This window comes from Neomonachus schauinslandi, chromosome 9 (assembly GCF_002201575.2).
Source record: "Neomonachus schauinslandi chromosome 9, ASM220157v2, whole genome shotgun sequence".
Taxonomy (NCBI): Eukaryota; Metazoa; Chordata; class Mammalia; order Carnivora; family Phocidae; genus Neomonachus; species Neomonachus schauinslandi.
The window spans coordinates 76,366,102-76,384,247 of NC_058411.1; the positions used below are offsets into that span (position 1 = coordinate 76,366,102).

At 35.3% G+C, this 18,146-nt stretch overlaps 1 protein-coding gene across 1 annotated transcript in view; it reads right to left on the reverse strand.

Annotated features, from left to right (window-relative positions):
- The window catches only part of AQR (aquarius intron-binding spliceosomal factor), a 98,491-nt gene that overhangs the window by 35,937 nt on the left and 44,408 nt on the right, over positions 1-18,146 (reverse strand). The window contains exons 14-18 of the mRNA XM_021695285.1: positions 13,497-13,599; positions 10,774-10,894; positions 7,691-7,832; positions 4,362-4,540; positions 1,316-1,483 (exon numbers count right to left, since the gene is read on the reverse strand). Coding sequence (XP_021550960.1) covers positions 1,316-1,483; positions 4,362-4,540; positions 7,691-7,832; positions 10,774-10,894; positions 13,497-13,599 — 713 coding nt within the window. The remainder of the gene's footprint in view (positions 1-1,315; positions 1,484-4,361; positions 4,541-7,690; positions 7,833-10,773; positions 10,895-13,496; positions 13,600-18,146) is intronic.

The following is an 18,146-nucleotide window of genomic DNA, read 5'->3' on the forward strand; positions in this document are numbered from 1 at the left end:
GCCCTAGAAGTCAAACAACTTTACTTTTGTCAGTTATTCAGAGCTCCTATTACTTAGCTTACCTAGCGTAAGCACTCAACTGATCACTCTTTTCAACCCTCCCCATTCCATTCCTAATATCACCAGTGTGAAAGGAAATTTCATATACTAATAGCTGAAAGCTGAGAGGCTTTTTCTTGCCCCTTTGCCTCGTCTCCTTACTTTTGTCTTAGCCCTCTAACGCCAGTCCCAATATGTGGCCTTATGTTTATTCCACCTTTCCTATTTTCTTTTATTTTAGCAGTAAGGTCAGCTTAATTACCAGCACTTGTAGCAATGGTGCAACCTTAAAATAACAGGCAGTAGAAGTCAATTCAAGTTCTGAGAGAAGTTTAGTAAACAAATTGGGAAATAAGCACTGGACATAGATGCAGTTATAATTTAACAGTACGTGTAACAAGAATGTCAGGACAAGATGAAGAATTTCAAAGAGAAGTCAATGATAAGCCTAAGAAATCAAAGAGCTGACAAATCCTGTAAGGCGGTATTTCTAAATGGGGTAATGTTTGCATGTTAGGTATGACGATTCCTTCTACAAGGCAGCTCTGTTTAAATTTCTTTTCTTTTTTTTGAGAGACAGTGGGGGCACGTGTGCGCGTGAGTGGGTGATGGGAAAGGGGCAGAGAAAGAGGGAGAGAGAGAATCTTAAGCAGGCTCCAGGCTCAGCACAAAGCCTGATTCGGGGCTCAATATCACGACCCTGAGATCATGACCTGAGCTGTAATCAAGAGTCAGACCTTAACCAACTGAGCCCCCAGGCGCCCCAAGGCAGCTCTATTTAGATGTTTAGCATCCCTAGCCCCCATCCATCAAATGCCAATAGCTCACCATCCCCTACTCCTACCCCGGGCACAGGACAAGATAAATACCATCATACATTTCAAAATGCAGGGTAGTGCTATTCCCAATTGAGAGCCACTGCTACAATGAATCAAATCAATAAAACTTAAGAAGGAAAAATTAGACAAATATGTCATAAGAAGTGTTTAGAGGTTTTAAAAAAGCAATACTGTAAAGTATTATAAAAGGAAAGTTTTAAATAAAGGTAATTTCAAAAGATCCTGTCCTTTTCAATATCTAACAAAAAGTTTAGAAACCATATTATTTATTTCTAAAAGTGGGTGCTAAGTACCTTACATATATTTTATATATAATTCTTTGTGTTGATTTAGTATGTAAATAACTAAAAAATATTACCTAAGATGCCAAAAGAAAAAAAGGCACAGAACGTTATCATTATGTACACACACACTTTCAAAACTACAGATCGCCATACCGTCTTCAATGACACGCCCTTTATCATCCAGCATGCCCTGGATTTCACAGCCTCTCACATAAACCAGGCCAATCTGCTCAATAAAAGGTCTCCTCCGGTCAAACTTAGTACCATAAGGTTTTGTGGGCCGTACAGTAATTAAAAAACATACATCATGCTTACGAAGACCTGGTAAAACATAAAGACATTTTCACTTATTAGAATATCATTGTTTTTAGTCCTTTGATGGCAAATTCTCATCCTCTTTAAGAGATATAAGAAACATGTAAAGTACGAGGTGATCAATGATTATATTTGCATTGTAATATAATCATGGGTTTTCCTATAATCTTTAAAATTCAATGTTTGACAGGAATAATTAAAGTGAAAATTTCTCTTTATATTAAAATTATAAACTTTTATGCCATGAATACATTACTGAATAAGCCCTCCAAGTCATGTTACAGCTCCAAAATTGGATGCTCATAATTCTTATTTTTAGCATTCTTAATAACTAACTGAAAATATGGTTGGCATATAATCCATCTATATCATATTCAGCAGGTTTCTAACATCAGTTTAAACTATCCATCACTATCAGTCCAACAACAGTCTAACTGCATTCCCTGAAAGAGGTCAACTCAAGAATAATTCATCAAAGCACAAAAGCATTGTTTACAGATATCATATTGAGAACATGGTTGAATATATATAGTTTCATTTGGCAAATAAAAATTGTATTAAGTAAATGTCCAGAAATAGGAAACTTGTACCAAAGTCCATAGCTTCTCAGTCATTAGACCCAATACTGGACTCAACTGGATCCCCAGCTCTATTATAAGTAGAGACATGGGAAGACAAGCGACATAAATTTAGATCACATATCCATGTAATGTCATACCACTTAATCTTCATTGCTTTCCTGATTTGTTTTGTTAGCCACTGTAGGACATAAATGCAAACTTAAATAGTCTGCTTGCTCATAACTGTGGTAATAAGATATACAACTAAATCAAATCAGCAATGTCAGTGTGTAGCTAACAGTATTGGGACCATTCTGGTTTGTCTTAATATGGACTGGGGTTTAAGTGTGCTAGCAATAATTGCTCTGATTCATAATAATGACTTTATTGTTTACTTCCCAACAAATTAGAAGCAGGAGAAGCAACGAAAACTACTACCAAGGCAGATGATTTCACTGTGGGACATCTCAGATCTACATTAAAAAAACCCTTATGTAACAGTGAGCTCAACTATTTTCTCCCTTCAACCATTTGTATCCACTCCATCCTGGCTGTGCCTTCTGGAGCAGAATCCAGCATTTCTGTGTCCTTAATTCAGTTTCCTCAATTTTAAATGGGGAAATGGAGAAGATATGGGCCTGAACGTCATACCTTTTTGAAGGAACAAGAAGAATGTTTTATATATTTAGCTTAAACTCTTTAAAACTATTGTTTCTACAGGACAATATTCATTACTACTTCCAGAACCTCCCTCTCATTTTTTGCCTCCATTTTCTATTTAGTTACTCCATCTGTGATCAACACAGGGAGTGAATTTTGGCTCTGGCCTCCCAGAAAACACTTTTCTCCCCACCATGCCCCATATTATGAATCACTTGTTCCACAATACCCTACTGTTCCCTCTCCTGCCCATCAAAATTTATCCATTACATTTCTCATTCTATCAGAGGCCTATGTTTAAAAGAATGAAAGGGAAAAAAAAGACTGTTTAATGTCCTTCTGATAGAAGTCTCCAAAGTAATGAAGGAAAGGAGTTTAGGTAACTGTGTAAAACAGTGTTTATTTTAATACTTTCTTAAATGCCAAAGGTAGTAAGTATAAAACCTTCTCCGGCAACTTAATGTCTCTCTTAAGAGTTAGCAACAATAAAGATATACAGTACTCTAGATGTGTAATGCACTAGATTAGATTGGAACTCTTCTGAAGGATCCAGGAATCATAAAAACAATCTGTCACAAACTATACCCACTACAGTGGCCATTTGTTAAACATGTGGCCAGCTTTGCTGCTGGATTCCTTCAGAATTACTGGATAAGCGTATCATATAGTCCCTCTGGTTATAAACAGCTATACTGGGAGCAATAACTTCTGACAACTGACCCATTCAGGGACTATCCCTTTCCTTCTGGCATGCCAAGAAGGTGGAAGGAGATAAAATCTACCGGCTACTGTTTCTCACAACAGGACAGCAAGTAAGAGCTCTCACAGACAGCTGGGAAAAAAATATAAAGTGCCACTTAAAAATTAGGTCATGTGTCAGTTCTGGCACAGGTGTTATCAATGTTTTCAGTCTTTACTTGGCTTAGTAACTCTGAACAAATCTGCCTCTAAATAAAATTCCTTATGACACAGAACTCCTGCCCCTAAAATCTTGCCTAGGAAATAACAGGGGAAATAACTCATCTAATTTCTCTGCATCTATTATTTATCCTTGAATACACTTAATATTACTAATTCTTTACCTAACTTCCTCCCTTTGGTACAAATAGTTAAACTATTATTCTTTCTTTCTGAGATGTTTTATGAGATACCCTTAAATTCCTTTTGAGTTTGTCTAATTTTGATTTTGTATCTTTATTTTCCAGCAACTGTATGCATCCCTATTCTCTTCACTTTGGTGACTTTTCTCTCTTAAAACACCAATTTTCTTTACTAGCTCTGCATGTGTGCAGGTTATGTGTGGTTTTCCTCCCTTTCTTTAGTGAATAGTAATATTTTGATTCTTTTTATACTGATCCTACAAATTCATAAATATTGTCTTACTAAATTTGGGATTTAAAGAGGTCCTCTCAGCTTTGCAAACTGCAATTTTCAAAATACTGTGATGATATGCATGCTATTTTATACTTTTTACTAAAGTATTAAGACATTTAATTGTTCTTGTATGTTCCTTGATATTTTTACTACTAGTAATTATAAAGACAATTTTTAAAGATAAATTTCATAAACGTTTAGAAAGGTATTGCTTAGTAAAAGTGCTTTGCCAATTTTCTATACACTAAAAAGGCAAAAATGTAACTTAATTTTTTGAAATACAAAATTACCTTCCCATTCATCTTTGATGTGATCTCTGACATTCAGATTGATGGTAACATCTGCACGAACTCGGGTTGGCCAGTTTTCACCTATGTTGGGCTTGGCAACCTCAACTACAGTGAAAGCCACGATAGGCTGGGCCATTCGTGCCCAACCACCAAACACTACACCACCATACTCAGATTGCCTGAAAACCAAAGAAGTGCATGATTACTCAAACAAAAAAATGACTTTTCCCCAACTTCTGGTCAAGTAAAATTAGTAAGGAGGAACACATATTTAGCTACTAAGCCCTGACATTAGTAACTCTTATTACTAAACTTAAAACAAAAAACAAAACAAACCAAAAAAACAAAGTCCCAATATATAAGGAATATATTCAGTAGAATGAACACGCAAATATGGTCCAGTAAAGAAAGGGAAGTAGAGAAGAGTATCTCCCCACTACACACACAGGAAAAAAAGGTAACTCTATATACAGAGAGCGGAGGCATTTGGTCAAAGAACAATCTATCCCAGGGCTCCTGGGTGGCTCAGATGGTTAAGCGTCTGCCTTCGGCTCAGGTCATAATCTCTGGGGTTCTGGGATTGAGGCCCTCATTGGGCTCCGCATCGGGCTCCCGGCTCAGCGGGGGGTCTGCTTCTCCCTCTCACTCTGTGCTCTCTCAAATGAATAAATAAAATCTTAAAAAAATAATCTATAATAATAAAAACAGAGTAATCTAGATTATAATAATGTAACAATAATTCTTATCCTTTTCCTCTCTTCATCAATATAGTCTCAACTCCTTATATTTTATGTATTTCGGTATTTCTATAAGCTGTTTTAGAATAAGCTGGAATTTTAAAAATTAAAAACAAACCAACAAATGATAATTATCTATGCAAATGCTTGCTTTAGGGCATAATATTTAAATCATTTAAAAGATACTGCCATGGATTGGGGGTAAAGATAATCAAGCTAGTTGTAATAACCAGAATCACTAACATTCAAATACCCATTCATTCTTCTTATGTTAGTCTAACTGGTGCTCTAGATCTTACATTGTTATCAGGGAAATCTAGAACATAAATACTGCAGCAGCACTCTGAAACTGGAAAGTACTGCCAAAAATGACATACTTACACAGATAAAGACATACTTACACAGATACTTTACCCCCCAGGTAAAGGCTTTGTGTTATAAGAAAAAAATTGTAGAACTTCACAACATCAAAGAGTGAAACTAATTAAAATAAAAGTTCTGCATCCAGTGACTTGCTTAGTACAGGGAGTTCCTAAAAGGTATTATCTTGTGTCTAAACCCTTTTGTAATAACTATTACCTCCTCCATTTTTTACACTTTTACCACAGTATAGCTTACATACCATAAAATTCATTCACTGTAAATGCACAATTCAATGATGTTTTAGTAAATGTGCAGAGCTGTGCGTCCATCACCACAATCTGAGAACACTTCCATTCTATGCATAAAAGATCCCTCTCATTTGACTACAGTCAATCCTGTTACTACCCCCAGGCAACCACTAATCTATTCTCCCCAACTGTTTTTTCTTCCCTTATAAAATCTACCTGCAACATGAAGGATTAAAAAGGATAGATTTCTGCCCCTCATAAATACTTTCTCCCTTACGTTGCTCAGTGGTTTCAGCAGCCTGAATACATGATCGTTAGTACCAAGCTCTGAGTAAAATTTATGCTCCGACTTTTCCACCTTCAGCACACAAGAAACAGATAGAAGCCTGGCCTCTTTTTAGATCTCATTATTTTTAAAAGCCTTCAGTGATGGGCAATTAGGAATGAAAATCTAGAAAAATTTTTATCACAAGTTAACTCCCAAAAGTGACATTTTCTTTCTCTTAGCAGAAAATAATGTAAGTTAAAAAAAATGTCCTTTATTAATAGACCATAGAACTCTTAAGTATTTTTGCTTTATTTGGCATTTAAGTAAAATATAAGTGAATTCTATTTGATAAACTGCTAGTTAATAAATCCCTAGTTTGCAAAATGGCCAAAATTAGGTCCAGAATATGAGCATGTAAACCCAAGATTAACCATAAACTGAAAAGAAGCTTTCTGATCAAGCACTCCCTGGGGGTCCAAACAGTGGGCAATAATTCCAGCAAAACTGTGGGCAGAGATGATTAGCCAGCAAGTATACAAACCTCACAGTACTAGCCTGCCTACTGACTCAACTGATTATTAAGTCAAAAATATTTTATGTTATGTTTTATAGTCTCACCCAGAATAACTTTTCACATAATAACTAATTAAAAAATAGAACTGTGTATGAAATAAAATGTGGAAGTGAAAAAAACAGATCATAATCATAGTGTCCATGTAGCTCTCTGTAATTAGTAAGGAGAGAAGCCTGGAAGATACCTGAATCTGTTCACAGTCAAAAACTGTTAAGCTTTTCATACAGAATGCAGTATAATTGTATGTGTATGCATAGTGTGACCAGAATATAATAAAAATCCATTTTATAAGAATTTTACTAGTTAGTCACTTGTGATATATAACTTACCCTCATCAATTCTATACGTAGAATGAAATAGTGAATGAAGGGCATTTATCTCATGTCTAAATCAGTCATGTCTAAAAAGCAAAACGGACCTTCACAAATCTCATAATGCAGAGCTGCCTACAATAACTAGAATGAAAGTCTTTTCTTAGCTAGAAGAATTCCAGACATGAGCTAGCAAGTGGGGAGTTGAGTTTAAGCAGAAGACTTCCTCAAATAAAGAGACCTACTCAACTGGCCCCCAAAGTAAATCCTGATGGTTTAGTCAAGGTAATCTATGGAGGGAGGACCAGGGAAGACTTTGCAACGTTCGATTCCATGTGATGCTCAGCAATGCTCCTCATCTCTTGCCAGGTTCCTGGGAGAGGCTAACTGAAATACTGGTGACGGCCACAAGAGCAGCTGGGGTAGTAGAAGACCTCCTTATCATAAGCTCCCAGGACTTGAACCGTTGTCCTAGTAAGGGCCTGCTGGTCAGCCCATACCTTCCCTCTTTACCCTTTTGCTAATGTCCACCCTACTCTCCCCTCTACATTTCTCCCCCCACCATCCTCCAAGAATGAAGACCTCTCCTCCCTTATCCCCAGTCCCCCAGCACCACACCCAAGTACCCAGATACATATTTTATGTTTTAGCACTTTTAGTATACTCTAATCCACATTAGAGAATTTCTCAAAGAGTAAATATCTCATATTTTGGAGGGCATCTCCACGCCAGGCATACTATTTCTAAATACACTTATGAGGTTTCTGACAGAGGTTATGTCAGTCACTGTTTGCACCTCTTCATTACAAGTGGAACCAATTTACTAACCATGGCTTCATTCTGCTGACACTATCCTCGATGTCCTGCCTAATTTCGTAAGTTGATTCTAAGCGGAAGAGATTAAAATTCCTTAAGAGGTAATCATGAAGAGTCAAAAACTGCAAATTCAACTTGGGAAGAGCAAGACAACCTGAAAAAGAAAACAGCATCCACATTTGAATTATTCTTTTAATCAGACAGCTGTGCTATGTATAAAAAATGCACTACAAATTTGGTTAAGAGTTTAATTTAATGATGTCTGAAATATAGCATATTTGATAAGGTTCTATTTTTATTTTCACACAGAAATTGAAAAACCAAGTTAACAAATGCTATCCATTAAGAGTTGGGAAGGAAGGATAAATCTCATTAATACATATAACCGTGCATCAATGATTCAGATACAAACAGGCTTCTCAAAAGTATCTGAAGATACTTAAAATTAACATAGTCTCAAGTAGTTTAAAAATTCTTCCTTTACCCCCTCACTTATATTTGGCAAAGCTTGAAGTAAATAGTGACCATAAACTAAGCCCATGACAAATTTACCATGAAAGCTAATTAGTTAGTATATTACAACATATTAATCTATCTCCAATGAGCACTATTGTGCTCTGAATCTCTGCCTTTTGGCTAGGCTTTAAGGATAAGGTATTCATTGTATACTATTCCTGGAGTTACTTCCCTTCTCTGACTATATTAATGAACAATATTCTTTCTAATATCTTCACTAACTGCTCTTTCCCTTGGATAATAAGTGAATAAGCACTTGGCTGCAATACCAAAAAGGTTAAAAAAAAAAAAAGAACCTCAAAGTAAACACATTTTACTGGAAAATCATAATATTTTCATCATCTGTATCCATTCTTACCAAATGGCAAAGAATATCAATGCAAAAAAAAATTTCACATCATTTATGTTAGATTCTGATTTATAATCTAACTCAGTATCTTTCAGGCCAGAGGCCGAGGGAAAGTGTCTCTTTAGACAGCATCATTTTATTAAAAAAAAAAAGAATTAAAATGTGACTATTTTGCAACTGTCATTGAATTAACAAATCTAGCCATTAAGCAGCAATGGCTACTTATATCACACACACACACACACACACACACACACACAAACAACCAGACATTCTGTGCATCTGATGAAAGAATACAGCACTACCCAGAATCCTGCCAGAGAGAAAACCTCAGCCTGACCAAGCCTCTGCATTCAGCTGCCAATCTGCAAGAAAAATAAAGAGCAGAGAGACATACTCAACTGTACACTGAGTAGTCAGTTAGAAAAAACTAGACTGTGGGAAACTATACAGTTCAAACAATTTGGGTTCTTCAAAAGAAAAGGAAGGCATACAGAGGGCATTGTGAAGTAAAAGACATTTTAAAAATGTACAAGATTGACTATCACACATCGATGCACAAGTAGGTGATAAAACTATGAAGAAATATATAGTGATTGCTATAGAAGTCAAGAAATGGTTACTTTCAGGTGGAGGGAGAAGCAGTACTAGGAAGGAGCTTATGGGAGGGTTCTGGGATAGCTAATAAGGTGGTTATTTCCCTTATAATAATTTGTTAAGCCCTATATTTATGTTGTGTGGCTTTCTATATTTGTGTTTATTTTCTTAAAAAGGCTCAAAATGAGGGCATAAAATTTTACAAGGATTTTCTTTACAATTCTTAACTATATCTTTTTAAATATCTGTACCAATTTCACACTTATTTTCTCTTCTTGGGAGCTAGAAGCAGTCTGCATAAGCATTCAGTATTAGCTTTGATCTTTGCCTATTTATGAGCATCAGATATTGAGCCCCTAAAACACAGTGCCATCCATGGTCCCTAAAGAACAACGGCATCACATAGCCAAATATCTGAAGACAGCTTTATTACAGTTAAACCATTTGGCAACTAATATTGTTCTGAAATACTTTCCTTAACCTTCATTAATTGCAGGTGGGAAAGAAGAACAATATTTTATATACTAAGCAAGTGTGTTTTAAACTCAGAGCAGCATCACTGGATAGCACCAAAAGCTAGATGAAAGACTATGTACATATTTAAGGACACATAAGCTCTGTACTGACAAGACAAAATACTAAGCGATATGTGCCTTTTAGGAACTGATTAGACAAAGAGTTAGATGTCATACATACATGGTCATAAATGCTTTTAGCATGAACAAATTAGAAAAGTGAAAAAATAAGGCACTGACCTTTGTAAGAATAAAAAAAATATGAAGACTGCCTATTCTGAAATCTAGCACAATTTTGGTGCACTGGCTTTACTGAAGTTATGGATACGACTTCAGGATACAACTCTGAAATATCCGTTTTTCTTTTAAATAAATTACCATTGGTGATGTCTTTAAAATAGCCAAACTTCTCATAATGATGCCATTGTTCAAAAAATTTCCTTAATTTTTTTTTTTTAAATATGCCTTCAAAATATGTCAGAATGTACTTCAGCATATACTCAATTGTGACAAATTCTCATCCTTAGTGGATGAACAAAAGCATCTAGGAACAAACCTGTTGAAATAAATAAGTAAACCAGGGAATAACTATTTTTAATCAAAATGAAGGGTTTATTATTAACTACTGACAATTTTTGGTGGTCATTAGCTGGCTTAACAAGGAATTCAAAAGAACTTCTAAAAAAGGCTTTGAAAAATAATACACTACCAAACAAAGCCTTTTACAGTGCATAATGAGAACGATACTTCCTTCACTATTAGGTCTCCTTAAAACATAGTTTTATGCTTACGGTCATATTTTATAAAGGATAATATATGTATATGATATATATATATATATATATCTCATCCTAATATATGTATACATGTGCACATCTGAGCATGTGTGTGCAGCACGCATGCACAGCACACACACACATTAGGGCATGGTTAAATTTAATAAAAATCCCTAATACTATGCATTCAAAATACTGAATAGTTTCTAGCTTTAAAACTGAACTTCAGGGTACCAGAAAATTATCCTAATGCATGTAACAGATAGGAGTATTTTCAGTTACATATGATCAATTCTAAACTAAATTTCATGGTACACCTGAATCCTGTACTCTCTGCCATACCTTCCCCAGAATAGTACTCAGTTGGGACAATATTTTCATCCCATATGATTTTCTCAGTTGGATACAAAGGCATCTGGTTCAACTGCTGAATCTGAGAAATTCGACGTTCATGACGAGATACCTAAAAGAAACAGATCATGCAGAAAGTTAGAAGCATCTTTTCTTAATCAAAATAATTTATGGAGAAATTCACCATAAAGTATGGATTGAGAAGTTTCATGTCTTTCAGTTATGGTACCACTTAATAAGAGGGTTTTTTCCCTATTTCCATTTTCTCCATAAGTCAAAGATGAGAGAGGCACCAATTATGATGGGCTTTGGAATCAGGCAGATCAACACCAAGTACCTCTAATTTATGAGCTATGTAAAAACTGGGCATGTTCCTTTAAATTCCCTGATCTTAGCTTCTTTTTCAGTAAAACAGATAAAAAAACTCACCTCTCAGGTTTCTTATGAAAATGAAATGGAATACTGTAAAACAGCATCAAAGTGCCTGGCACATGCCAAGACCTTAAAAACCATAGCACTTAATATTCACCAATGTTAAGCCCTAAGTCCTAGATTATAGTTTTCATTCTACTACTAATTAAACAATATGGAAAATTTTGTTTATTAAAAAACTGGGGGCACCTGGATGGCTCAGTTGGTTAAGTGTCTGACTCTTGGTTTCAACTCAGGTCGTGATCTTCAGGTCAGGAGATAGAACTCAGCACTGGGCTCCAAACTCAGCGTGGAGTCTGCTTCCCCTCTCCTGCTGCCCGCCCCCCCACCTCACTCAGGCTGTTTCTCGCTCACTGAAATAAATAAATAAATCTTTTTAAACACACACACACACACACACACACACCCCTGGCCTCAGTTTTCCTTGTAAAATGAGAGTTGGCCTTTATGACCTCTATGTAGATTTCCATTGTTAATATTATAGTCATCTATCTCTAACAGAAATAAGCTTGTTACCTAATTAACATGTTAAAAAGATACATGTGGAAAATGTGTCACGTTCTCTTCAGTACAGAGAGTATTATTTTAGGAAAGAAAATAGTGTGATATCATCTAAACAATATGCATATTTCAACTTCTTTATCATAATTCAGGTATTAGAAGAATCCAAAGCCTAAGGAAATCCTTTAGGAGAGAGAGGAAATGAAAGATAATGCTGTAGCACTATAAATTTTTAAAACTGTTTTCTTTTTGGCAAAAATATTTAAATTTCATGGATGAATCTTAGCTGTAAGACTGTAAAAGGCACAGGATCTGCTTTATACTTAAACCTATTTTCCATTAGAAAGAGTCCTTAAAAAAAATCCTCATTTCTTTGTATAGAAGGATTTATTATTAATCCCCAAACCTGACTTATGAGAAAAGATTTCATGTTGTCAGAAAATAGGACAAGGAAGTTTTAGAAAGCACTTGTAGTCAGAAATAATGAAAAGGCAAAGACGGTGACCTAAGACATACATTTCACACAAGTAAGCATATCAATAAAAAAGTATTTTCCATACTTGAATTAAGTTAAAACTCCAAGAATCTCTCTCCAACTGTCACTTAAACACTTGTCATCAGGCTTAAAACACCTGCTACCAATAGCTTCTGGTTACTATCCCCAAAACTAGCATCATCTTCTCTATAGTAAGAGATTGTATTTTACACCCTATATTAAAAGTATGAGCTTGGAATATAAATCACAAAACTGTGTACCTATTATGGTTCCATACATGTAAAAAATGCATATACACACCCACACAGTTTATGTTTGTAGAGTTATAAAAAACAAACTAAAACCAAAAAAATTAAAACGAGGTATTTTTTTTTACTCATGCAACTGGCAGAAATTGGGATGACTCATAACATCCAATGCTGCTTAAGGAGACACACTCTAATACACTGTTGGTAGGAACATACATCTTTCAGAGGATAATTCGGCTGAATCTTATCTTTTAAATAAGCACATGCTTCAATCAAATAATTTCACTTCTAGGTACCTCTCCTAAATGTCCACACATATGCACAAACAGGCATGTGCCAGGACCACACCATTATTTATAAAAGTGAACATTGCAAACAGCTTAAATATTCAGAGTGGGGATATAATTACTCATGCATTTTATGAATTATTTTTCTAAAGCTAAAAATAAAATATTCCTATTCCTCAATTTTTCTGTGAACCTAAAACAGCACTAAAAAGAAAAATAAATAAAACCTTACCAAAAAAGTATTAGTTTAAGTCCATTATTTCCCAAAATGACTGAAAAATCCATTAGAATTCTTAAACCACCAAGTCAGTGATAATTTTTCTAAATATTCCTCAGTTTTCTAATGATAAAGGTATGCCTTAATATTCAAGGTACCATATTTAAATAACTTTTAAAATAAATGGTTAGATAAATATGAATGCATATGTATTACCTGTGTCTGTGTAACTATGACCTCTAAAAGGCAGGAATGGTGTCAATTATCAATGTATCCCTAATGCCTGAATCCAGTGCCTGACACAGAAGTTCTGCTCATTCATGTTTGCATGGACTGAATTCACGCCATGAAGCAGTTTTAAAAGGTTAAAGACTTAAGAAAAGAAATCTAATAGATAAGAAATCTGACAAAATCATATGATGATGTAATTGTGAAACAGGTAGCAATGACCTACTTAACCTTTAGCCCGGGAAAAAATTTGTATCAACCCACGTCTTTAAGAAAGGGAAAATTTAAAGAACATTAATATTTACCAGCAATTCTAGAAGAAATTCTTTATCAAAAGTTGTGTCTTCATTTTTAGGAAGAGTTGGTAACAAGCAGAGGTATGATGCCACCTGGTGGAGTGTATTTGAACTGCAGAATAAGGAATATTCGGATCAGAGTATCTTATTAACTTAATTTATTTTTGAAACACACAATTTTACGGATGGCTTAAAAAATTTTACCTAGCAAATATAACCCTATGAAACTGCAGCAAATTAAAAAAATCAGCAATGAAAGTTAACCCCCTTAATGCAGGTTCTCAAAGGTCTTCTGCAAAACCCCTGTGGGTCCCTGAGACCTATTTCTAGTAAGTCTGCAAGAACGATATTTAATACGATATTTAATACTTATTAATACTAAGACATTATTTGTTTTTTCCACTATCTTTACATACACAGTGAAAAGCAATGGTGGGTAAAACTGCTGGCATGGGTGAAGGCGGTGGTACCAACCAGGGCTCTAAGGAGCCACAGCATTCCTTACTGCCACATGCAGAGGGGGAAAAAAAGCCACTTTCATTTAAGAATGCCCTTAATGAAGTAGCAAAATTAATTTATTAATTGAAATTAAATTGCTACTTAAAATTATTAATATAATTAAATTTGGACTCTTGAATACCTGTTTTTTAAAAATTCTGTGTGACAAGATAGGAAGTACACATTTTCCACACAATTTTTACTTCAAAGAACTAATGACAAACTATGGTTATTCAAACTTGAATAAATGGCAAAAAATTTTCAAATCTGAACAAAATAAACCAATAACTTTAAGGAAAACAACTGGTAGTATTTGTTACCAAAGATAAAATTGGAATTTCCAAGTGAAAAACTGGAATTCTAGAAAACGTGCATTCACCACCATGAGCTGAACAGCTTTCCATTACTTAAATATAGTTTCATCACCCTCACCAAATGCCCTCACACACTCTATCCCAGTCCCTGGTAACCACTAACCTGTTTTTTGATCTCTACAATTTTGCTTGTCCCAGAAGGTCATATAGATGGAATCATACATTATATAGCCTTTTGATACTGGTTACTTTCATTTAGCATAATGCAACTAAAATTCACCCACACTGTGTGCATTTGTAATTGGTTCCTTTTTACTGCTGAGCAGTATTCCATCACACAGATGTAGCACAGTGTGTTTACTCACTCACCAGTTGAAAGGTATCTGTTTTGGACAACTATAAAGCCACTATATAAATTTCCCCACAGATTTTTGTGTGAACATAAATTTTCATTTGGGTATATCTATGAGAACACTAGATTGTATAGTAAATGCATGTTTAACTACAAGAAACTGTCACATTTTTCCGAAGAGGCACTACCATTTTGAATTCCCACCAGCAATGTGCAAGAATTCCAGCTGTTCCACATCCTTGTCAAAAGTCAATATAGAGCGTGTTTTTTAACAATTCTAATAGACATGTAATGGCATCTCATTAGGATTTAAACTTGCATTTCTCTAATAACTAATGATGCTAAACATCCTTCTGTGGCTTACTGAAATGTATCATCTTTGGTGAAGTATCTGTTCAAATCTTTAGCTATTTTTTTTTTTAAGATTTTATTTATTTATTTATTTAATTGATGAGAGAGAGAGAGAGAGAGACAGTGAGAGAGGGAACACAAGCAGGGGGAGTGGGAGAGGGAGAAGTAGGCTTCCCGCAGAGCAGGGAGCCCTATGTGGGGCTCGATCCCAGGACCCTGGGATCATGACCTGAGCCAAAGGCAGCCGCTCAACCAACTGAGCCACCCAGGAGCCCCTCTTCAGCTATTTTTAAATTGTTTTCTTATTATTGAGTTCTGAGACTTCCGGATACCAGTCCATCACCAGATATGTGTTCAGTCAATATTTTCTCCCAGTCTGGGGTTGTATTTTCTGTTAACAATGTCTTTCAAATAGTAAAAGTTTTAAATTTTGATAAAGTCCAATTTATCAATTTTTTTTCTTTATGGATTGTGCTTTGGAAATCTATGGAAATCTTTGCACAAACCATAATCACAAAAATTTTCTCCTATATGTCCTATTAGTTCTGGTTCTGATAAGTATGTCTGCAATTCATTTCGAGTTAGTTTGTGTACATGATGTGAAGTATGTGTCAAGTTTCATACTTTGCATATAGACGTCCAACTGTTTCACAGTTGTTGAAAAGATTATCCTTTCTTCAGTGAGTTGCTTTGGCATCTTAGTCAGAAATCAACTAAGATATATGTCTAGTCTGTTTCTGAACTCTACTCTGTTCCAGTGATCTATATGTCTATATGTCCTTTATTCAATACCACAATGTCTTGATTACTGTAGCTATATAGGCAGTCTTGAAATTAGGTAGTGGGAAAACTTCAACTTTGTTCTTTTTCAAAATGGTTTTGGCTAGTCTCTTTGTCCTTCTATATTAATTTTTGAATAAGCTTGTCAATTTTTAGAAAATATCCTGCTGGGATTCTGAATTATACCTACAGATCAATTTGGGCAGAATTCATACCTTAATTGAGTCCTCTCATCCATAAGCAAGGCAAATGTCTCCATTTCTAAAATTAATTCACTTTAGTTGCACAGACTTCCTTAATATGGTTTCAGATACCACACTGAAACTAACATTTAAGAAACTTCCACTTGTCAAGTTGTGATATGGTATCAAAGAAAAATATTCACAATTATTTGAAAAGGCTATTAAAATATATTTCCCTTTTACATAAGGGAATTTCTTCATTTACTTCAACCAAAACAGTATCTCACAATAAATGAAATACAGAAGCAGATCTACAAATCCACTGTCTCTGATTAAGCCAGACATTAAAGAGATTTGCAGGGGAGGAGTTAAGATGGTGGAGGAGTAGGAGGACCCTAAGCTTGTCTCATCCCTTGAACACAGCTAGATTAGTTATCAAATCATTCTGAACGCCCAAGAAATCAATTGGAGGTCTGAGAGAACAAAAACTAGTCTACAAGTAGGAAAGTGACCACCTTTTGGAAGGAGTCCCAGAAGATGAAGAGAGAGAAAAAGGGACAGAAGATCTATTTGAACAAATTATAGCTGAAAACTTCCCCAATCTGGGAAAGGACTTAGACACCAAAATCCAAGAAGCACAGAGAAATCCCATTAAATTCAATGAAAGTCAACTATCGCCAAGGCATAGCATAGTCAAATTCACAAAATACATAGACAAGGAGAGAATCCTGAAAGCAGCAAGGGAAAAAAAAAAAGCCCTTAAACTACAAGGTTAGACAGATCAGATTCACAGCAGATCTGTCCACAGAAACTTGGTGAGCCAGAAAGAAGTGGCAGGATGTATTCAATGTGCTGAATGGGAAAAAATGCAGCCAAGAATTCTTTATACAGCAAGGCTGTCATTCAGAATAGAAGGAGAGATAAAAGAGTTTCCCGGGCAAACAAAAACTAAAGGAATTCATGACCACTAAACCAGCCCTGCGAGAAATTTTAAGGGGCCTCTGAGTGGAGAAAAAAAGACCAAAAGCAACAAACACTAGAAAGGACCAGAGAACATCACCAGAAACACCAACTCTACAGGTAACACAATGGCACGAGATTCACATCTCTTAACAATCACTCTGAATGTAAATGGACTAAATGCTCCAATCAAAAGACATAAGGTATCAGAATGGATTTTAAAAAAAAACAACAACAAGAGTCATCTATATGCTGCCTACAAGAGACTCATTTTAGACCTGAAGACATCTGCAGATTGAAAGTAAGGTATGGAGAACCATCTATCATGCTAACAGACATCAAAAGAAAGCTGGAGTAGCCATACTTAAATCAGACAAACTAGATTTTAAAACAAAGTCTGTAACAAGAGAGGAAGAAGGGCATTATATCATAATTAAGGGGTATATCCATCAAGAAGATCTAACAATTGTAAATATTTATGCCCCCAACTTGGGAGCATGCAAATATATAAATCAATTAATAATAAACATAAAGAGTTTCCTCAAAAAGTTGAAAATAGAGCTACCCTACAACCCAGCAACTGCACTCCTAGGGATTTACCCCAAAGATACAAATGTAGTGATCTGACCCCAGTGTCCATAGCAGCAATGTCTACAATAGCCAAACTATGGAAAGAGCCCAGATGTCCATAGACAGATGAATGGATAAAGAAGACGCGGTATATATATATATAATATATACATATACACACAATGGAATGTTACTCAGCCAACTAAAAAATGAAATCTTGCCATTTGCAACGACATGGATGGAATTAGAGGGTATTATGCTAAGCAAATAAGTCAGTCAGAGAAAGACAATTATCATATGATCTCACTCATATGGAATTTAAGAAACAAACAGAGGATCATAGGGGAAGAGAGGGAAAAATAAAACAAGGTGAAATCAGAGAGGGAGACAAACCATAAGTGACTCTTAATCATAGGAAAAAAACTGAGGGTTGCTGGAGGCGAGGGGGGTGGGGGGATGGGGTAACTGGGTGATGGACATTAAGTAGGGCACATGATATAATGAGCAGTGGGTATTATATAAGACTGATGTATCACTGACCTCTATCTCTGAAACCAATAATACATTATATGTTAATTAAATTTAAATTTTTTTTTTTTTAAAGATTTTATTTATTTATTTGAGACAGAGAGAATGAGAGAGAGAGAGCACA